Source organism: Nesoenas mayeri (genome assembly GCF_963082525.1).
Source record: "Nesoenas mayeri genome assembly, chromosome: 19".
NCBI lineage: Eukaryota > Metazoa > Chordata > Aves > Columbiformes > Columbidae > Nesoenas > Nesoenas mayeri.
Genome location: NC_137568.1, coordinates 10,041,113 through 10,064,372, shown reverse-complemented (window position 1 = coordinate 10,064,372; position 23,260 = coordinate 10,041,113). Strand labels below are relative to the sequence as shown.

The 23,260-nt window shown below is 47.2% G+C and overlaps 1 protein-coding gene across 2 annotated transcripts in view; it reads left to right on the top strand.

Moving 5' to 3' along the window:
- Positions 1-6,905, top strand: part of PRKCA (protein kinase C alpha) — a gene marked incomplete at both ends in the record, with an annotated part of 113,451 nt that extends 106,546 nt beyond the window's left edge. For both annotated transcript variants that reach the window (XM_080356680.1, XM_080356679.1), the window contains 4 exons: positions 2,304-2,384; positions 3,564-3,671; positions 6,114-6,254; positions 6,741-6,905. In XM_080356680.1, the coding sequence (XP_080212806.1) occupies positions 2,304-2,384; positions 3,564-3,671; positions 6,114-6,254; positions 6,741-6,905 (495 nt within the window). The remainder of the gene's footprint in view (positions 1-2,303; positions 2,385-3,563; positions 3,672-6,113; positions 6,255-6,740) is intronic.
- Positions 6,906-23,260: the final 16,355 nt, after the last annotated feature.

The following is a 23,260-nucleotide window of genomic DNA, read 5'->3' as shown; positions in this document are numbered from 1 at the left end:
ACAGCAGCAGGCATTGACGGTACCACCTTTTCCTACATTGCGGTGCATTCAATGTTTTCATTGCATTTGCAGTGGGACTTTATTGCAGTGGGACATCTCCAGTCCCAGCGGAACTTGGTGTCCATACGTCTCCAGTCCCATTCCCATCACACGACTGGTTGGGAAGCTCAGAGGGGACCCTGCTCTGGCCAGCAGATGCTTCTGCTCTTGGTGACATGTGGCATCAAATAGGACAAAAATTTTAGTGACGCTGACCATATGTTAAGTTAAATGTAGGAGCTTTTTCTCATGTTAATTCTGCCTCTCTTGATGATTCTGTTTGCTGCTCTCTCACAAAGGCAGATTTAATTGGGGCAGATTACATTTGCTGATGAGAATGCTATTTAGAGAACAACCCAATCTTGAGTCACCTCTTGCTGGATAAACAAACCAGCGTCATTGAGTCTGTGCTTTGTTACATCTTTCATTTTATGACATTGCATTGTGTTTAAAATATTTCCTCTCCTCAATAATCCCATAAAACTCTTTCACAATAGGAGGAGAAACAGTCTGTGGCCTCCTGGACAGACCTCAGTGCCAGGGGGGTGTAGCAGCATCTTCTTTCTCAGTGCTGTGGGTGCATCTTCTTCTCATTTGCTAACTGAAATAAATCCTTCCTACCAAAACTACTAACATGAAGCTCACTTAGTGTACAAAATGTTCTGCCCTTATAAATTAATGACCTTCTGAAAAATACTGGGGTTTTTTTCCTCATACAATGCTTTCTTCTGTAAGGCAAGGAGAGATTGTCAGAGAGGGGTCGAGGATGAAATGTTTCGTCATTTTCTGTGTGTAAAGGCCAGTAATTTTTCTAGATTAAAGTTTGAAAGTGTTTGTTCTCTCAAGAAGCCACATTGACTCCAGGGGACCTTCGGGAACTTGGGATAGAAACGAAAGGGAGAGCAACCAAGTACTTCAGTTACTACAGTATAAAATAATGTCCCGAATGTATATTTTCAATCCCATATTACTGCTAAAAGATACCTAATAAAGATTGCCTTTATGTAGGACCTTCCAGCTGAGGATCTTGTTATTACCTCTGGATGTGTAATATATTTCGAAGTGCAATTGATTTTGAAATGCTTTTCTTAGAAGCATTGCAGTAATTTTTAATTCATGTGCTGCTGCTATCTCAGTGAAAGCATATTCACATAGAGACTATAATTTTACTTAGTAGTCCTGCTTTATTGAACCGATGACTCATTTATTTCCCTGAGAAACTCCAAAACTTAGCAGTTTGACTCCCCTTTCAGAAAGCTAACAAAAAATCTAGGATATGTGATGTGTACTTGTCTTAGCAATTTGTTTCACAAAGAATAAAAACGCGTGCAAACAGGAGAATAAACGCAAGCACATCTGGAGTAACCACTGCAATGGTGGAGCAGTCGAGGCTGGTGCTGTCCCTGGAGCGGGTGGACCAGGTTCCACGTCCCTTCACGACTCACAGGATCCGTCACAGTTATTTAGAAGGAGATCCGAGAGAAGTTCTCCACCTCAGAGCCCCTCCATGGCATGCCCAGATGCATCTCTTAAATAAATTAACACCAGTCTCTGAAGAGGCCTCGATTAGAGAAAAAGACGCACAAGGGGAACTACATGCAGGTGGCACTTGCGGGTTCTTGTGTCAGAACTCAATTTGTGCTTCTGTGAATCAGATGTGAACCCAGAGGATGCAAAATACTTGAAATTTCCATTAGGCTGAACAGCAGAAAGCCCTTTCTTTTAGGTGGAGATGGTATCTAGCCTCATACTAAGAGTATCTTAATCCTGCAACTTGGGAAGATGGAACTGAACGTTTCAGGGTTTTGCTCTTTTCTTAAATTCTGATTCCTTTTACAGCAGAACAAAAATATAAATGTTGAAAAGAAAGGTTTAATTATTGATAATCTGTAAGTTAAGTGAATGTCATTATTTTGGGCTTTGACACAAAGGGATGAATAACGTTTGCCTTGTCTCCCACCTCGTGGTGCTGCGCGTCCTCCTTTGCCTTCTCACACACATCCCAGGGTCTCCCAAGAGCCTCATTTCCCAAGATAGTGGAGAACCAAAAGACATGGGACTAACATTTGCAAAACGGTTCAACTCCCACTGAAACCGATGAGTAGCTGGAGTGAGGATTACAGGACTGGCTTTCTGGGCTTTTTCAAGGAAATACGTTCATCTCTGCACGTCACTATTTATCTGATATGTCACAAGACTGGGTGCCGGTTAACATGGGGGTTTTTAATTTGTGTTTTGTTTTTCTTTGTTTTGCAATTGTCCAGATTATTGCTTACCAGCCGTATGGGAAGTCTGTGGACTGGTGGGCGTATGGAGTGCTACTCTATGAGATGTTGGCTGGGCAGGTAAGAGCCACCCCATCTCGCTGTGACCTCTCTGTGTCCGGGCACCCCAAAGGTTGGACCCTTAGGGGACAGGGCTGGGGCCTTTCATACTGATATTATCTCCTTGTCCTCCTGACTGACTCCACTGAGAATGTATTTAGGCTTTAAGCTCTTTGTATTGCACCCACATAATCAAACGCTGCCTTTGAATACGGCTCCTTTGTACTGTAATAATGTTATAAATAGCCGTCTTCAAAATGGAATGGGAGGCACTTGAGCAGGAAAATGCAAGAAATATCATTCAGTGGTTTGAAACCGCAGGGAGACATAATAAGAGTGTGTATATGCTCTGTATTGCAGTTCAGTCACAAGAATACAGTTTTTGTACTATATGTCCTAGGGGTAAAGTATGGGTCTCGCCACTTGAAATATGCTCAGTTTCAGACCCCTTATTCTGCACAGCTAATGACATGCTGCTCTCTGAGCCACTCAAGGAGAAAGCAACACTGTAAATGGCAGATAACTACCAACTTTAAGCAATTCTATTAGTCCCAAGTTCAAAAAGATTTGTGCAATTGGCTTTCAATGAGCGTTAGCTAAAGGCATGCATTTCCTGAGCTTAAAATGTACGTTTTTAACAAATGCCTTGTAATTGTTTCTCTGCTAAATTGCTGTCAACATTTTAAAAGTTTTTGAAGTGTAGCAATTGCAGTTGTTAACATTTACAGTCTGCATTGCAACTGTTAGACATCTTGAATGCTTTTGAGAAAATGAGCTTTACCATTACTTGAGCTTTGCACCATGCCGGCTCCTGGGGACTCACCCACGGGTACTTTTCTCGTCACCCGTATTTAATAATAAAATGCAGCCTGTACTTGTGATGCAGTCTCCACAGAAGCAAAGTCTACAGGTACAAACTGGAGTTTAACTGGAATCAAGTGAGGAATGGATATATCTTAATACAAGGTAATGGGAAGTTGCAGTCTCCAAACGTCACCCTTTAAAGTGTTTGGGCTGTCTGGTGCACAGTAGCTCTAAAAGCTGATTGAAGATGATCACAGAGATAATCCTGCACACATTTCCTTGGCCTGAGTGCCATGCTGGGGGAAGAAATGAAATTTTCTCCTCAATTTCTACCTGAGACTGATGAACACTGGCTTCTGGGTCAGCAGATACTTACCTGTGATTTATTCTCAACAGCCTCCATTTGATGGAGAAGATGAAGACGAACTTTTCCAGTCCATAATGGAGCATAATGTTTCCTATCCAAAATCGCTGTCCAAAGAAGCTGTCTCCATCTGCAAGGGGGTGAGATATTACCATTAAGTTCATTTTTGGCAATCCTTGTGAATAACTAAATGTGTCTGGCTTGGATGTGGCACCGTCGTATTTTTAAGCGCAGCTTCTGTCAGGCTGTGCTCAGCGGTGCTGCCATGAAATGCTCAGCGCTTGGTGTCCCCGGGAAGTGTTCAGCTCTCCCCACTGTGCCTGCTTGTTTTTCGGTAAGAACAAATGTCACCATCAGTAGCTGCCAAATCCAAAGCAGAGTGTGTAAACAGGACGACAATGCGAGCCGTCTCCAAGCACCTTTCCTCCTGACCCTCAGCAGCACAACCCCGGTTTTACAAGGCGAGGATTTATCTGAACTCAGATGGATTTACCAGGTATACCAGATACACCATGGAACACGCCGCGGTCCTCAGCCCAGTGTGCTGCGTGATAGAAGAGCTAGTAAGAATAACTATTAAATGTAGGTAAAGATGAGCTTATGTGAAAATCTTGAGTGTAAACACAAGGAAACTGTGCGGAAATCCTGACCCAGTTGTAACCTGTGGGGCCTAAAAACCAACTAAGCTTCTACGTTAATTTAGAGGGTTTTTTTCCAGGAAAATAATAGGTTTAACTTCAGGGGATTAGCTCATGAAAAAAAGAATTCATTAGACTTTCCCTTGACTCCGTGTGATTCCCCAGAGTACTGTCAGTCTGCAGCTTTTCCAAACCACCGTCTATAAAGTGTTACTTTGATATCTTACTTAACACTGATAAAATATCAGTGCACTTAGTTAATTTGGTATTTACTTTCTTCCTTTCCTTTGCAACCATTGATGAAATCTTGTACACGAGCTGGATATTAATCCCTTAAGGGAAAACCATCAAGAAAAAGAAAAGCTGTTCGGAACAAGGTAGAAAGAAAGCCCACTCTAATTTTGGAGCCTATCCCAGTGTAGAAATGCTGGCCAACAAAAACTGAGCATGATATATTTTTGCAAAGTACATGCAGATTGATGCCTTGTGAAAATCATATATTCAAAGAGCATAGTTTGAACCTGATCTAATTACCATGTTTTCAGCTCTCCTGCTGTTGCTGTTTCGCAAGGTGCTGATGCAAAGGGAGGTCAGGAAGCTCAAATCAAACGGCACCGCTAGGTTTAGGGTCAAGTCTCTGTGGTAATAACACCTTCATCTTCTGTATTAAACTAACAAATTAATCCCAGGTTTCAGTGAGCATTATACCTGAGTTAAGAAGGCAATATGACAAATCTTCTGAACCTTGTGGTCAGCAGTAGCTCCGCAATCCCGAACTGTGCACCCTGGGGCAAGAGGAACGTGCCCGCTGTGCTCTTGAGATAGAATTGGTTGCTTGACATCTACTGCACCAATACAGAGTTTGTTGGGTTTGGTAAATGCAGTGACTTTGAAACAGAATTAACACCAGTGGAATCATCATTCGCATTTTCTTCTATCCCCTACTGTAAAAGCAAGGGGTTTAGAGAATGTAACGAAAATGGCAAAGTTGCCATAAGCTTGAAGCAGGGTGCGATTCCTTGCCCAGTGCACAGCTGACTTCCCAAAGTCTGCTCAGAGTCGCTTATATTTTAGGTTCAGAATTGGAATCTGATCAACTCAACATTTGGAGGGAGACTAAAGCGGTACAGCTGAGCTTTTAAGAAGATGTGTTGAGGTGTCACAGTATATTAATCATATCTAATTTGTGAAAGAGCTTTAAAAAGTCCCCACAACACGGGAACTGAGAGTCAAAGGCTACATTATGTTCCTAATGTACATATCAATTCAAAAGCTTTTGAGGAGCTTGTTAATTAAGGAGCACATAACTTTTTCCAAGCATGCAGTGCTGGTGGGTTTGTTGTGTTGTTTTGGGTGTTTTTTCCAAGTCTGCTTAATCTCTGCAACTGGATATAATATTGACCAGCATGTCATTAAGGATGCAAGGGAGGAAACGCCGATTAGATATTGTCAGCCGGGTGCCAAGAAATTGTAGACTCTGTAATGAGATGTCTCGAACAAGCCCAGAAAGATGAAAGGGGGGGGTTGTACTTTGTACAGCTTTAGTATATTGGAATTTATTAAGTTTAATTGATTGTTGAGATAGGGCAGAAGCTGTTCTGGAGATTTATAAGCCTGAACTAAAAGACCAAAGGTGAGATTCAGGAGTGAGTTGTGAGCTAATATGATGGGAGGTTGTCCCCACCCGCACCCCCAGCAGCAGCCTCTGCCGAATGGAGAACGTTCTCAACCACAACCCTTAATTTTGCTGCCCATGTGCTGTCTCCAGTAATCAAACAAGAAAATTAATCCTCAAAAAATGAATTTTAGCTTTCCAAAACAATTTTATTAGCAGCTTACGTCTTCATGGGAGAAGCAAGAGCATCGCAGTCTGGGGAAAGTCTGTCTCGCTTTCATTCCAGCGTTAAATTCATTTAAAATCATGTGGTGTTTTCTTCCCAACAGCTGATGACTAAACATCCTGCAAAACGCCTTGGCTGTGGCCTTGAAGGTGAAAGAGATATCAGGGAACACGCTTTCTTCAGGAGAATTGACTGGGAGAAACTGGAAAACAGAGAGATTCAGCCACCTTTCAAACCCAAAGTGGTGAGTGAGATGCCGAGCGCTTCCCTATTAAATGCGTCTGCGGTTGTGCTGCCCCGTGGGGTGAGATTAACGGTGCTGCAATCCCGGGACGCTTCTGAAATAAGGCAATTTGATTGTGCCAGACCAGTCTGTAAATCTGCTCGTGTTTCGGCACCTGGTGCTATAACCCAGCACACTTCGTTCCTTGTGAAACAGTCTCTCAGTGGTTTCAGTGCTGGCCGGTCGATCATGTGTTGCGTGACAAGCTGAAAACGGGGAGAATTGGCGCTTGAGGCCTGTAATAAATGCAGTTCCCAACTATCCCTTCTGAACAGCGTCTAAAGTCAGTGATTGAAGGAGTATGGATTACTGGGTTGAATTCTCTCCCCGGTGGGTTTGTATTCCCCATCCCGGAGTGGCATTTGACTTCGCAAGGATAATCTCCGCAACTGCCTATGTATTCCTTGTTTTTCAGCCTTCTTTCTGTTTGCTTTTTTTATCTTACAGTGTGGCAAAGGTGCCGAAAACTTCGACAAATTCTTCACGCGAGGACAGCCGGTGTTAACGCCCCCGGATCAGCTGGTCATTGCTAACATAGACCAAACCGATTTTGAAGGGTTCTCTTACGTCAACCCCCAGTTCCTACACCCCCTTTTACAAAACACAGCATGAAAGAGCAAACCAGGAACAAATCCCGCAGTGGGGAACGGTCCTTAACCCTACAATTTTTAGGCTTTTGCCTTGTTGATTCTTTTTAGGCCTGTAAATTGTAGGGTTAGGAGGTGTAAGATGGGGGGAAAAGGCCACTTATCCAGGATCTTGGCTTTGCAACAGCGATATTGTCTTAATGGGAGATAAATTAGTATACAGTGCCCACTTATTCCTCTTGAAGTCACCACTGACTTGTCTAAACTTACCCATTTTTTGGTACGTTGTGTAGTTTTGCAACTTGCCCGCTGTCCTTTTGCTCCGCTCCGCTGTGTTAGAAATAATCTAACACACGGGCCGAAAATAATAACCCAACCTCCACCTGGGGACGTCGGGGAGACGAGCAGCACAAGAGACTGAAACGGCGACGGCACTGGGGACGAGAGGATTTGCACAACGCTCGTTGGAAGGATTTGCTTTGAAAATGTGACAGAAACAAGCTGGGAATGGGTGGCAATGGGACGCAAAATCCAATTAGACCCCGGAGCTTCATGAGGCGACACCGAGTTGAAACACTCCAGCGGTGGCCAGATCTCTAGGATCTTTGCTAAGTAGCATGTGATAAACTCAAGGGTGATATGTTGTCTTTAATAATAATAATAATAATAAAAATAATAGTAATAATTTTAATAATATTTTTGTGACTTTTAATCTCCGTGAGATTATTCTGTGATCCAGGGTGCCATTGTTTGTTCAGTTCATTTAATTTGCACCACTCCTCGAGTTTACTGTTAACCAGTTCTAATACCGGTATTTTACTATGAAATTTGTTAACCTGGAATGTAAAACAAAACTCTAATCCCTTCAAGCTTATTTACACGTGTTTATTTATAGTCTGCAGGATAGGGCAGTAAATGGAAGGAATCATTATATATACTAAACTAACAAAAGATGCAGCCCCAAGTGACTTCCTGATTTCTCCAGAATAACTCAAGTGAGATTTAGTCTTAAAATAAAGAGTTTTAATTCAACAAACTTGGGGCTGTAGAATAACCAAGCCTGAAAGAAGCAGCACCTAAAACTTGTTTTATTGATAGAATGGAATTTAATACGTTTTACATATGCTTCATGCAATGAATTTTGCATGTTTAGTAACAACTCTTAATAATAAGGGTTAATAATAAGCAGATCTATATTATTGATATAATCGTATCAAACATAAAGAGTATTAGAAAAATTTTATAAAACAAATTGTGCTTTATTTGTGAAGGTTCTTGTTCTAAATGACATCATTTAGATGTAGCTCAATGTTTTATTGCTCCTGTTTCGGTTTTTACTTTAGGTTTTGGATATTGTTAATAGCTTAGGGTATAATCTCTTTTTTTAAAAGTAGATCTACTTTTAAACAATAATTGCTACCTGCAGGTTTTATACGAGATTCAATTAGGCTTTCATTTCACGTCTGCTTATTACTTGCAGAGAAGGAAATAGACTTTATTTGCAATGATGAACACTGTAATTAATGCAATCTTCTCCTCCTCTGTCACTTAGATAAAAAAGTTTTGATATTTCCTCTTACAACTTACCAGAAGACATTAATTCAAGTATCAGTCAATACTTTTTGTGCATATTTTGGTTTTGTTACAGCACGTAAAACGGTAGTCGGTGCATTTTCCTTTTCTTTCCTTCTGCCTTGTTACCGTAGCAGCCATAGGCACGGTTTGTGTCGATGTGCATGAGGATGCCAGAAGCATGATGTCTCTGTTGCTGCATGCAGACTGATTACAATTTTTCCAGCATGTAAACACATTCAAAAAGTAAGATATTTGCCATAAAAGTCTTACATTTATACTAGAAATATGTAACTTGGGGCAGGGGGGTGGGGGGATCTACTTTCTAATGGTCTTTTATGACAATAAACCATGGAACCTGCGCCAAAGATTCTGTTAGAAAGATCCAGTCCTGCGATTTGGGAGCCGGGTGGGTGGGTTTGACTGAAGGGGGTGACCTGGGGTTGGGGGGGGGGTACAGTTTTGGGGTGAAACACGGTTGGATGTGAACAGCGGCCGTCATGGTTCTGTACCCGCGGTGCCCTCGGGAGCCGAATTTTTGGTGACTGGGACCCGTGATTTGCAATATCCAAAAGTTGGACTCTTTCCTAGTTTAAGCCCCTTTGCTGCCCCAGCTCAAGCATCTCCCCGGCTTTAAGGGGTGAGCTGGACCCTCCTGAACCCTGGGATAACACACCGCTAATGGGGGGCATTGACCAGCTAACGAGAACTCATTGTGGCCTGAACCAACAGAACTCACAATCTTTAAAAATTTCAGGAATATAGTTTTTAAACCGTTCTGTCTCGAATATGTTACCAGCCAAGTTTGGGATTTCGTGTTGTTTGTATGTTGTATACTTCAAAAATTATGGTATTCACCATAAAGCAGGTGGGCTAGTGCAGCATTCATCACTATTTAAGTTTTTCTGAATATTATTAGCCTCACATAGTTGAAGAATATCTGGGTATCAAGATGTAGAAGATAATAGGTTCAACAGATTAGTGAGGCTCAGATTTTGGATAAATAAGGGGCTCTCAAATAAGTCAATCTGCTGAGAGGCGGCGTTACATGTGTTTTAAGAACACAAAGTGGAAAAGAGACTTTTCCAAAAGGAAAATAGAGGGAGAAATACCAGCACGTGGGGTTTTGTGGTAAGAAAAGGAGAAGAGGGGCAGAACCAACCCAGCCGAGATGGGCAGGAGGTCCCAGGCCGACGTTTTCTTCATTAAATATGAATTGTGCGGAGAAGTCCCGTTGTGAGTGGTTGTTGCTGGTACAGCTGTGATGGTCAGTGCAGGTCACACCAGAACACTAAAGAGCTGGCCCAACATCTGGACAGAGCTGACCCAACATCTGGGCAGAGCTGCTCATTTTCTGTCTGCTTCTCTCAGCCAGTTTCTTAGCATTTGCTCCCCCGTTTTCCTGATGCAGAAGCAGAAATTCCTCTGTAGCATTGTTACCTCAAGTCCCTGGGCTTGCGATATCTCACGTTGTCTTCTCGAGGCATCTGCGACTCTTACGAAAGGTTGTGTCAAGCAGGGGTGGGATGTTTGTGTTAATTCCTCTCTGCTCTGCCTAACGCGCTCAAGCTTGGACCAGCCCATTAACAAGAACTCCAAGTGGCTTCATTATCATGCAGGAATTTATAATGGCAAGCGAAACCTTAAGTACCCAGCAAGCATTTTCATATCTTTTTAAATACAGATGTTATTTATATCATATTTTTCACAAGATGTGGTTTTCTAGAGAACGTGGGTTTCCAGGACAGCCCCTTGGCCAGCAGGGATTGCACACACATGAGAAGGAGCGAGCGCGTTCCCATAATAAAACACTCCCCCTCAATCTAATGAAGAGGAAAAATGTGATTTATCTTGCTGATCCTTCGTTCTTTCCAGAAATACAACCAAATTTCCTTTTACAAACTGAAGGAAGTTCTTCTGGAAACCGGCTGGTACTTCAAAAGAAAGTCACTGATGTTACACACAAAAAACCCCCAAATAAACCCCAGTATAGCAAAAATATGAAGTTTGTGGTTCTGTCCTGCCCCTCGGGCTCAGCTCGGAGCAGTTTCACGTCCCACAGAGGTCGGCGGAGCCTGCGCACACGGCACTTGGCTGACTTGGGGCAGAAAACAACGTTCTTGCAGCAGTAATACAAATATGACCTGTGGCTTGATCCCCGCGAAGCCTTCCCTTTATTCTCATGTGCTATTAAAATGAATGTAAGGAAAACATCGAAACAGAGCTCGTTGCCTCTTTCAAAAACACACAGTTCCCAACATGTGTGATATCGCACAATACAGAGCACACCTGAAACTTTTGAGGTGATTGCATGTTACTTTACTATTATCTTTTTTTTTTAAACGAGTAATCCTACTGTGAACTCATTAATTTTTTTTACTATTATTTTAAGACCCAAATTTTGTATTTATAAAGAGGAGAACGTGATTTATTTTCTTATCATTTGCCTCCCAGAATCTACCAGAAACTTTGGAGACGCAATTCAGTTTTCAAAAAATAATTTAAAAAATGGAAGTATAGTGAGAAAAACTGATTAATAATTACAGGGGTTTTTTTTTCTTAATTCTCAATCTCTTCCAGTCTTTGTTTGCATGAAATGCTTTTGTTAAGCATTAATTGTAGTTTCAAAGCAAGTGTGTATGAATAAAAATCGCTGATCGTTACTTCTGCAAGAGTTTGGTCTGCGTCTGTGAACTCCCATTTCCAAATCCACTCCGCAAAGCCTTCAGATCCAGACCCCGATTTCTCCATACACAGAATTTTAACCCCTTTTAATTCAAAAGAGGCTCAACTAGGGAAACTGAGGCGGGAGCATCTGAGTCAGAGCTCGATGCAAGACTTGCTGGTGGAGGGACCTGCCCTCTTTATTAGTGCTTAAACCCCCAAAATCTCACACCTTTTCACATCCCTGTGTGTGTCAGCCCCAAGTGGTTCATTCCACTCTCTGCCATGTCTTCCTGGGAAGATTATGATTCGTGGTGCTGAATCAGGCTCAGGGACTCACCATTAAAAACTAGTTTTAGCCCTTTGGGAGGAGAGGACACGGCCTCCCAGTCCCACCGGCCATGCTCACCCAAGTCCAGCCACCTGCCCTGTTTAGGCTGATGTTGTTTTGTTTTCAAAGTTTGAAAGCAATGTACAAATATTGCGACAACTTGATGGATGAGTTCTTCCTCTGCTTGCTGTCAAATGTATTGAATATCGTGCTGCTAAACCCAAAGCAACAGGGATCTGACAGAACAGTCGGCGCCCACAGAATCACAGAGTGTCGGGTTGGAAGGGCCCTGGAAAGCTCATCCAGTGCAATCCCCCCATGGAGCAGGAACACCCAGATGAGGTTACACAGGAAGGTGTCCAGGCGGGTTGGAATGTCTGCACAGAAGGAGACTCCACAACCCCCCTGGGCAGCCTGGGCCAGGCTCTGACACCCTCACCGGGAACAAGTTTCTTCTCTCATTTAAGTGGAACCTCCTGTGTTCCAGTTTGAACCCATTACCCCTTGTCCTACCATTGGTTGTCACCGAGAAGAGCCTGGCTCCATCCTCCTGACACTCACCCTTTAGATATCAGTAAACATGAATGAGTCACCCCTCAGTGTCCTCTTGTCCAGCTCCAGAGCCCCAGCTCCCTCAGCCTTTCCTCACACGGGAGATGCTCCACTCCCTTCAGCATCTTGGTGGCTGCAGCAGTTCCCTGTCCTGCTGGAACTGAGGGGCCACAACTGGACACAATATTGCAGGTGTGGTCTCCCCAGGGCAGAGCAGAGGGGCAGGAGAACCTCTCTGACCTACTGACCACCCCCTTCTAACCCACCCCAGGGACCATTGGCTTCCTGGCCACAAGGGCCCAGTGCTGGCTCATGGTCATCCTGCTGTCCCCAGGACCCCCAGGTCCCTTTCCCCTACGCTGCTCTCTAATAGGTCATCCCCCAGCCCAGACCCACCGAGTTACCTGCAAGGGTTTCTTTTTTGCCTTTTTTTTTAAAGTTTTTTCTGCTTTTCGCAGCGGAGGAGCATGAAATGAGGCAGATCTCATGGGGAACGAGTCAATGCCGCCTCCTCCTCCAGGGACTCGCCGCACTCGCTGCCGGGTGACGGTGTCAGACACCAGCTGCTGGTCCTGAGTCAGCGCCCACATCCCACCTCGGGAGACGCTGCCGCACCGCCTGATGGAGGGAAATTCCAAATCCAATTTAAAGTGCAATACCTGAGTGAGGACAAAAAGAAACAAATCACACATCCCCGCAGTGGCAGCCTGCGTAGAAGTGTTTTAAATCTTATTCTCGCCCAACAAAAATCAAAATCACCCCTCGCTCGCTCTGCCGCAGCAGAGGCTGTGATTCACGTGATGGGAATGAATTCCCCTTTCCTCATAGGGCTCGGGAGCACGATAAATCCAGCTGCCCCACAAAGCCAAGGGCAGCGCGGCTGTTTGCTGGGCCCATGGAGGCACTTTTAATGTCACGTCAAGCTATTTGACCCACGCGGCTGGATGTTGCAGTAGATGCGATGAGGGGCCTGGCGCTGCCTCTCAGCTCACGCTGTAATTACTGGGGAGTATCTGGGTTACTGCGAATTTCCTGTTAGAACTATTTGTGAAAGGAGCTGGGTTTTGGAAGCTGTGTACACATACTGGTGTTTCCTGCATTAGTTTAAAACTGATTGGCCTCTGCTGCCCCACAGAGCTGCTCAGGGAGGTTTGCAATGTCCAGAGGGGTTTGCAATGCCCAGGGGGGTTGGCAATATTCCTCATTTCTCCAAAACTGGTGGATTAGTCCTCATTCACGTTAGCTTTTTCCCATCCTGCTCCTACAATTTCCCCATGTAGGTGTGTGTTACAAAGCTGCCCCAGACCCAGGTGAGTGGGGATGCTCAGGTGGTTGTAGCAGCATTTTAGCTGCTGGGTTTGCCCAGTAAAGTCTGGTTTTTAGGGACTGGCCTTTTAGTAAACCTGCGCTCATTCCTTACTTGATGCTTTCGGGAAGCACAGGTACCTGGGCAGCGTGGACTCAAAACAGTCATTTCTCAGATTATAAACCGCTGTTTGCTCCACATCTATGTTATTTTTCTTTCAGCCCTGGGGACTTGATCCATCCCCTCTTATCTCACTCCTCCACTCCAGGCATTTAATAAAACTCAGTGCCTGTGACAGGTAGACTTCCTCATCCGTATAAAAACACTTCACAAGTTATATTCAACTTCATGAAAGCTTCAACATTTTCAGTGACACCTCCAGTAACACTTCTTTTAACAGGATTCATTTGCTTCTCCTGCAGGTGTAAGCATGTCTGAGACACTGATTAGCTGTGATTTCAGGAAAAATCCATCAGAAATGGTTACAAAAGCAACCAGCAACGAGTGCAAGGACAGGAGTGGAAGAGTACAACCAGTGATGAGAGCATCCCAAACCCCTTGGATCAATTCCTGGTCCTTTTGGGATAAGTCATTTAGCATTCCTGTGCCTGACTGACCCTAACATCATTAAAAGATTGGTAATGAATTTCAGCGCTATATAAATCACATGGAAAACTATTACCCTTAATACAAGCAAGGCTTTAATAATTAATGTCATCTAAACTGCTTTCCAAAACATGACCTTTTAAATCTGATCACCGTGGCCAGAGCCATCGCTCATCCTGCTGCTGCTTGTCCTACAGCCAGCCCTATGGCTCCTATGGGAACCCAGACCAGCCCCAACCCTGGAGACCAGACACGAAAGGGGATGGCTCCATGTAGACCCATATGATAACAGAGGGTGTTTTATTTTAAATAAACTACACCATTTCCGTTCACACGTGCGCCTTTGTTACTCCGTGAGTCAGAGCCTCTCGGGGAGGCTGCGAAAGGCTCTGTGCCTTGCTTTTTTAAAGCTTTTGCACAGCATGTGGGTGCGAAGATAAAAATAATGTTGCACCTCTCCTTGTGCTTCCTCCTGAGCAGCGGCCGCAGGAGGAGGATGTGCAGGAGAAACAGCACACGGAGCTTCAGCTCCAACAGCCCACAGGAGTTAACCCCTTTAATTTAGTTGTGGTGCAAGCAGGATGTGAAAAACCTCCCTGGAGAGGGGAGAGCAGCTAGTGTTCTTTGGTGCTGTGAGTTCTCCCTCTTTTCGTACTTTCAGTGCTTGAAATATAATAATAATAATAATAATGATGATGATGATGATGATGTTGCTGCTGGGATAAGGAGCAGCTGTTATACAAGCATGTGCTGACCCCAGCCCATCCCGAGGTCGTGTCTGTCTGCACAGGAGCCATGGCTGCCGCAGCCATGGAACCCAAACCCAGGATGCTGATGCCAGTTTTGCTACCCAGTGCCAAATCTGCCCCACAAACACCCTCATGGAGAGAGAAAAATCTCAACAGTCTCTCCAGCAAGTGATTCCCAGCATTTGGAAGCTGCATGGGGACAGCAGCGGGGTGGTAGTGGGTCCAGCTGAGCACCGTGCCAGGGCTGTTGTGCATCTCTGCCCTGCTCTAGCATCTCCCCAGGCATCTCCCCAGCCGTGCTGCCCACGAAATGACAAAAAATAGCAAGTGCCGAGGCAGCTGGCATGGAGCATCCGTCACCTCCCACGCAAGTCACAGCATCTTCAGCATCGCGTCGCCAGTACTTTGCATCTACCTGCTCTCAGTTTTTTACTGTGATTTCTGGCTGGTGCGGACTCTCCCTTCCCCTGCCCAAAATGCTTCTTATATCCTGGTATGCAACTAAATTGGGTCAATAGCTGTTGTCTGACACTGGACCAGAGCTGTGCATGGACTCAAGGAGCGGCTGCAGCTCATCCCAGGCTGTTTGCTGGGCAGATTTACTGTCTGAACAAGTCAGTGTAGAGCAAATTAAGAGCAGGAGGGGAGGCAAACCTGAGGCTCTCACTTCATGGCCCAGGTTGACAGGAGCAGACCTTTTATTGTGTAATGTCCTGAGTGCCTTCAAGATGACTTCATCTGGAAGGGACAAACCAGATAGAAGGTTCCCTGTGGATGTCACCTGCAGGAACCCAGCACTTGTAGCTCAAGAAAAGGGTTGGCAGAGCTGCTCCAGCTGGGTCAAGTTCCAGCCCTGCAAAGACTGGCACAGGTGAATAACATCCTGTGATATGGAAGATCCCACCCAGCTCCATTCACACCACATGTGGCTGTGGTGGAAGATCCTCCCTCTTGGTCAGGAGGGAGCTCAGCAGGAAACAGTGAAAAGTGGGGAGGGCAAAGTGCTGGAAATGGTGAGATGGCACTGAAAGGCGGTGTATCCAACAACAATAACAACAAAATTTCCAAAAAGCAGTTTGGCAAAGTCCTGCCCCAAGTTTTGGAGAATGCTGAGAAGATGCAAAGTGCTGATTGTCCTGCCTGGGGCTGCCCTGCTGAGCTCCTGGCCAGGAGAAGGGGGTTCCACTTCATCTTTTGCCACCAGCAGGGAGATGGGTATGGTGGGGAAGGAATCATGGAGAGCTGCTAACGAGGTAGAAGAGCTGCTAACGAGGTAGAAGAGCTGCTAACGAGGTAGAAGAGCTGCTAACGAGGTAGGAGCTGCACAGGATTCGCTCCTGGTACAACCACTGGCACCGTGTAGATGCTTCAGCACAGTAGAAGTTGCTGCGTGAGACAACCAGCTATGGAAAATCCATCCGAGTGTTTCAGCCCTAATACATTTGCATAGAAGCGGGGTGGGAGGGGGAGGGATTGGAGCCCAAAAATGTGTATTTTTAATTGATTATATGCATGGCTGCTGGGGGCCTCTTACACTGTAATGGTTAATTATGTCACTGGCTGTATGTGCTGCAGCCTTTATTCATGTTGTATTCAAACAATCCTGTACAGTGGCCGGGCGGCTAATGGAGCAGATTGCCTGTCTGGAGAAAACTGAAGGTCTGCTTTGTTTGGGGCTCTTAAACGAGAAAAGAAAAATGCTGAACAGCCGATTACTGTGCTAAAATAATGTACCCTGTCAGAACATGATGAACATCCAGGTCTAACCTGCCTCTTGTAGCTCTTTGACTAGATTGGTAATTCCCTGCTGATTAGTTCCATCCCAGGGCAGCCTCCTGCTCCTGGGGCTGCGGGGGCTGGGGGTCCTGGAGGGAATTGCCTCTTCATCCACCTTTTTCCAGTTCAGAATCCATCTCTGCTTTCTCCTTACTGTCCATCCCCTGGTGGATTTGCTGCCTTCAGTTCTCCCTCATGAAAGGTATTTGAAAGGTAATAAATACCTTTGGGGGTTGTTCTGAGAGCTCCAGCTGCAAGGAAGGATACAGTGAAAGATGCGTCTTTGCAATGCCGGCCGGTTCTTCCTTAGGGGGCTGAGGAGTGAGCCCAGGAAAACATAATGAATTCACTATAATTTAAGCATCACTGTAATTTTGTGTGAAAGAACATATGCAGAAGTGCGGTTCCACAAAGACAAATAACCAGAATGCCGTGGCTGCCAGCTGGGACCCTCCTGGGAGGCAGGTTTTCACAGCCTGGGTCTCGCTGGGGCTTTGCTGTATTAGGTTCCACCATGCTCTGGTTCGACAACTTAAAGCTTCTACATCTGCATCAGCTTCTATTATTTCTATAAATCAAAACAGAGCTCAACAAACCAGAGCACGTAGCTCCATTGACTCCAAATAAGCCAACTAATCAACACCTCCTCCACATCTCATATCTCACTTTATTTTGAATTATTCTATTTCAGATATTCCTGTTCTGCTAACTGAGGATGTTTCGGGCAGAGATGCGGCACGTTTTATACCGCTGGGAATCGCTGAAGTCTTGTTGCGGTAAGCACAACCTGTGGGTAAAGCTGTGCGGATACTATGACCTAGTACTTATTGGAGACTGAATTTATTAGACTTGTAATCAATAGATTGCTTCTGTTGTTTTCTTGCTGGGGGATCCCACAGAGCCTTCCCGGGGAGCCACCCTGCTCTCCCGCATGGCTGTTGTCACTGTGGCTCCCTGCAGCTGGAGGAGCGATCCTGACATGTGCAAAGCCCCTGCACGCAATAAGCTCTTGTTGCAGAAATTGCCACACAAATCTGAGCTTCAGGTGCTGCGCTGGTGGCCGTGAGCTGCCCTCAGCCCGGCTGTCACCGTGCCTGACCCTTCTCTTGTCCTTCCCGCTGTATCCAAGGCACTGAGTGTCCCATTGCCGGATGCTCTGATGGAGCTGCGTCCTTTTCTTGGCTCTGCTGCCAGTTTGCTCTGTGTTTTGGCTGAATCACTCGGTCTGGCGTTGGTTTCCAGAGCCCACAGCATCTGGCCTCGTGTCCCTCTCTCCTTTAGCCCTGGCTTTCTCCCTGCCCTGGCCGCAGCCCTGCAAAGCTGGCTTTCTCCAGCACGCTGGCTCGCTGCCCTCCAAGCCTCCCTGTTGTCTGCCATGTCCTTAGACGTGGCTCTGTTTGACACTGGTGGCTGGAGCCAGTTTTCCTTTCCCCAGCCCCGCAGGGATTCGTGTCCTGAGGGGTGCAGCCCACCCAGCGCTGCAGCCCTGGCTGGTGTCACTCCAGTGGGGACTGCGCTTTTCCAGGTGGGGTGCAGAGGGGCTGGGGGGTGCAGGGAAGGGAGGATGCACAGAGGGGCTGGGGCAATGCTGGCTCCCATCCCTGCCCCGGTGATGAACTGGAGACACCAGGGACTGGGGACAGATGGAGGGAAGCAGGGAGAATGGATGGATGCATGGATGGATGGAAGGAAAAGAGAGGAATGGGGGAGGGGGTTGGAATTAGGAGGGAGGGGGAAAATAGAGGGAAATTAGGAGAGTAAAGGGAAAGGGTAAAAAGGGAGAGAGGGATGCGGAAAGGAGGGATAGAGGGAAGTGGGGGGAGGAAGAGGGATGGATGGAGAAAGGGGGAGGGAAGAAGAGGAGGATGCAGAAAGGGAAGGAGGGATGAAGGGAGGGATGGGGGTATGGAGGGAGGGAGGGAGAGGTGGGCTGTCCCCGCCGGCGCCATGTGATGCCCTCTCCTCCCCGGGCTCTCCGGTTCCTCCCCGGCGCGGAGCATCCCCGGGGCCGCCGGAGCAGCGCCCGCGGGGCCGGTGAGTGCGGGGCGGGGGGACGCTGGGACCCCATCCTGTGTCCGGGCCAGGCTGCACCCCCCGGGGAGGGGGGAAGCACAGTCCTGGAAGTGCCTTACGTGGCGGGGTTCCCGAATTGAGTGTAAAAACCTGAAAGTTCAGACCGGGGAGGTGGGAGGTGCCGCCGGGGTGTGGAGCCGCAGGGTTTAGGGCATATATGTCTTTATCTTTTTATATCCTCGCTTGAAGACAAAGCGGGCTGTGCCCCGGTAGCTCCCCCGGGGGGTCACCGGTAGCGGGGGCACCGCCCCGGGCAGCAGCCGGTGGTCCCGGAGCGGCCCCGGCTCCGGAGGTGGGAGCGACCGGACCCGGTCCTGGTGCCCGCCCGAGCGCTTCGCGTTACCTGCCCGGTTGCTCCGTCTCTGCTGAAGCGAAGGGATTTTGGGGGTTACCCGAACCCCGGGTGACAGCCCCGGATGGACCCCGGCACACGGGGAGCCGGTAAATCGCGGGGCTCCATCCCGGGGCTGCTTCTCCATCAGGCTGCTCGGAGACGCAGAGGCCATGTCGTGGGCACTGTGAGCATCCCTGTCTTCAGTGGTGACTTTTGAATACGGAGCTGAGGAAGAGAAGTGGATTTTTCAGAAGGAATATAAAATCTGCTGGAAGTCAGGGGCTGCCAGGGTGTTTCAGTGTAGTAAATCTCTTGGAAAGGGGAGCGTGAATTCAAGTGATGCTGTCTGAGGAAAACCTGACATGGTTTTTAAGCGGAGTAAAGTAGAGGAGAAAAAACTGGATCATGTGTTATTGTATGAACAGGCGAATGGGGACATGGAGCCTGTCTTCACTTTTCCACACATTACTTATTCATATCCTATGAAAGGTGGTGGAACATGAAATGTGGTATTTCAGCCACGACGGCAGCGAGCGGGGAGGGTTTCTGATGCGCCGCTCAGCTGTTGATTAACTGCTTGGCATTTTGTAAAACTTCATCAGCCCCTGACGTGTGGTGATTTTTGCAGCTCTTAGGGCCGGGTCTTCCAGTCACAAAGCAGCGGGAGGTTCCTGGGTGGTGTCTGGAGAGTGGGTCTCACCTGCAGCACCACTGTCCCCACTGCTGTCCCCACTGTGTCCCTCACACCCCCTGAACCTCCGCAGGGGAAAGGGCAATGAAAAGGAGGCCTTGTTGGGGCTGGTAGGTGTCATGCATGGTGCAGATCAGCCTTTGGGAAGGGCAGCAAGGGTGTTGCGTTCACTGAAAGTGGCAGCACTTCAGCAAGAATGCTGAAGATGAATATTTCAGCTGCTTATTGCAGCAGCAGCAGGTGCTGGCGGCGTGACCCAGGCAGGCAGCTTTGCTGGAGGAGCGTTCCCATGTTTCCATCACTGTTGCCCTTTGGTTTCGCAAGCACCGTGTGTTTGGGCTCCTTTCAGGGGCTCACGTGCTGCTGGATTTTAGGGGTGTCATTCGGGTCTCTCACAGCGTGACCCACATAAAAAGCCAAATGGCAAGAGACTGGCTCTCACCATCACGCCTTCCCCTGCGGCTGCTCCACGTGGCATCCAGGGGACAGAAATGCTTCTGTGTGGTTATTTCTCCAATCCCTTGCTGTATTATTGTAGCTGTTGAATATATTCATTGAGCTGAATGAATCCCCACCTGGCAGCATCCATACCGCAGCGTTTGCAGCTTCAGCTTCATTTATGGAGAGGGAAGGGAATATAAAATACGAGAGGGAAATAACGCACAAGCCTGCAGAGGCTTCAGTGGTATCAGCAAACTGTGAGCTACATAAGTATGTGGTTGGAGTGAGCGCTGGAGGCTTTTCATAAGTCAGCTGGGAAGATTTAAAGCCCTGGCTTTAGGTGGCATTTTAAAAATAAATAGATGATGCACTCTAGGTTAAAAGTTATCTGGGAGCCTCAATCTCACTGAAATTAAAGGGGGGTTGAGTTCTAGGTGTGCTCTAGAAAGAGGATTTGGAATCAGTGTCACACAAATTTTGTTGGATAGCCACAAACTTCTGACATTTATAGTAAAATATTTATTGGGAAAATGGAATTTGTCAGAGGACCGCACTGATGCATCGTCAGGCTTGGAAAATGGGTTGTCACAGATGAGTGGGGTTTGTGTCTGGTCCCACTGGAAGACAGGACTTGCAGCTTTTCCTTTATTATGAAGGAGGTATCATTGCTCATTAGTGAAAAACCTCATCAGAGCGGCGCTCGTGGCTGCACTGAGGGGCATTATTTGAGCAGCATGGCAGATGGCAGCCACTGACCCAAGACAACTCGCGGATAATTCATTTTCCCACTGGGTGCCCGTCCAGTGCTGCTGGGTGATGTCCCCATCCGCGGGGAGCAGACCCTCAGGTCTGCTGGGGCAGGATGCTCCAAGCCCTATGGGTGGGCAGCCCCATGGCCCTGGCTTCTTCTCAGGAGATGTGAAATGCCTGGTTACATCAGGTGTCCCTTTTCTCTGCATCAGCTCTGGCTGGGAGTATCTCTGCTCAGTTGGAGAGGTGCGGTGGGTTGTGTTTGGTAGAAGTGCCCTGAGCATGGAGGAGATGCGGGGGGGTCCCGGATGGGCATGTGTGTCCCTCCACCTTCTCCAGCCATCAGGACAGCAGAGCTGTGAGCATGGTGGGTAGAAACCTCCCCTTTTGTGGCAGTCAGAAAGCTGAGTGTAGATGAGAGGAGAGTCCCTGTATGGGTTTGGTTATTAACAGCTCAGCAACAGAGGTTGATATCGTAACTTCAAGCCTAGGTGAGACATTTCAACCATTTCTTAGACACATGCAGATAGGAAGAGTTTTCCAGTCCTTCCTTTCCCAGGATTAGCACTTCAGGGACTGAGATACAATACATCACAGCAGAAGAAAATTTAACTATTTGGGAAATGCTTAACCAAAGTGATGCTCAAGTCAAACACCACAGGCTGTGCCGGAGCAAGGTGAGAGGCAGCGATGTGGGGGCACAAGGTGGGATGGGAAATCCTGGAGCATCATCCATCAGCTCTCACAGTGATGGACTATGAACATCCCGCTCATCTCAGCTAAAATTATGATTGAAGCCCGTTACCTGAGAGACCTCCATGGGACTGCGGCAGGGTCAGGGTGAAGCCGTGGTGGGACTGGCAGCTGCTCTGCCTTGTTCTCCTGCCTTTTCCCTGGGTGAGGGTGGATGCCGTCACTTTTCACAGGAACAGAAAGCTTTGTCACAATGTCTGAGGGGACGGTGGTCTCCATGGCTGGTGTGTGCACCCTGCCCAACGTGCCACTTGTCTGCAGCCTTCAACACCCAGACACGCCAATGGCGCTTGGGGGGTTTCTTGCTTTCTCTCATTTATCAGGCTGAAAATGTTCATAGAAACACTCCAGCTGCCAGCGCTGGTGAGAGGAGCTATAGGGAGCTGCCCTGCCTCCCCAGCACAGGTACCCAGGGTTCACCCCTCCCGTCACCGACACGGGGGAGGCGGAAGAGTTTTAATTAGCTCTTGATGCTATTTTTTTACCTCCTGGCACTGCTTAATTTAGCTTGAGCTGTCATGCACTGATCATTAAGGGGAAAAGAAGGAAACGGGGGTGTTGGCCCCTTTCTGCTGAGCAGCCACATCTCCGAACTCCTGGGCTGGTAACTGGGGCTTGTTCCTAGACCTTCCATACCTGTAAAATTTATAGCCCAGGGAAATTTCACGTGCTGGTGTTTGGAATTCATGGCTCCTGCAGGGCTAAGGAAAAGGCTTACACAGCATTTGTGGGTTCTGTTCATACCTACTTCAGTTTAAACCAATATAACTGTCTTATGGAAAAGGCGCCTGAGATGTTCAGTCACGCTGTGTCCTGCCTGGCTGCTGAAGGACACAGAGACTGAAAAGCTGCCATGATGTGAGGAAGAGGCTTATATTCTCCTCTTTTTAATACACCGGGCTATTGCAGGACTTTGTGCCACCTTAAATGACATGTGGAAGTGAACAAGAGCCAACTATTAAAGAATTAATATTCCAGCCTTGGTCCTGGTGTGAAGTGGATGGAGCTGGCTGCCCTGCTTCAGCCATGGCACATGCGGTGGGATTACGGTGCCTTCCTTTATCCCTGCTGCTGGGTATTCTCAGGCTCCCTGTGCCCCACCGAGGTGAGCAGAGTGAAGCCAGAGCCAGAAGAGGGTCACTGGATCGTTGGGTTACTGGAGTTCGCGTATTTAGGATATAAAGTACAACCTGCAATGTACAGCACGCAGAGGTTAATGGGCAAGCACCGCTCTGCACGGCACACAGCAAAGAGATTTCTGCAGGTTTTAGAGCGAAGCCCCCAGCAGGTTTGCCTTGCAACACTAGATATTCCCACCTTTTATTCTGCTTTTGTAGCTCTTTGTAGGGCATTGAAACCAGCAGTTTGACTCACGTCCCTGACTGCGAACACTCTGACACGCTGCAAGCAGGTGAACGCTGTACGTCAGCTTTGATATGCAGAGGGCAAGGGAGTGTTGGGAAGGGCTCAGCTGTTGCTAGCGATGTAAACTTTTAGAACATATAAATAGTTTAGACTTGGAGAATTCGACTTGGGTGCATGGGCAATATTACAAGCTCGGAGCTTTAGCTCCTATTTTTCTCTTGAGAAATGCAATTTGTGTCACCCTTTCCTACAAAACCACAGGGTCGGAGCTGCCGGTACGTGGTTGTGGAGCTGCCATCCACCTGTCTCTGCATCCCAGCCTCGGGCATCCCTCGTGTGAGTCGGTCGGAGGTGGAGGACCAAGGCTGAGACCCCTCCTACAGACCAGGAGCTCCCCTGTCCCGCTGCCGGAGCCTC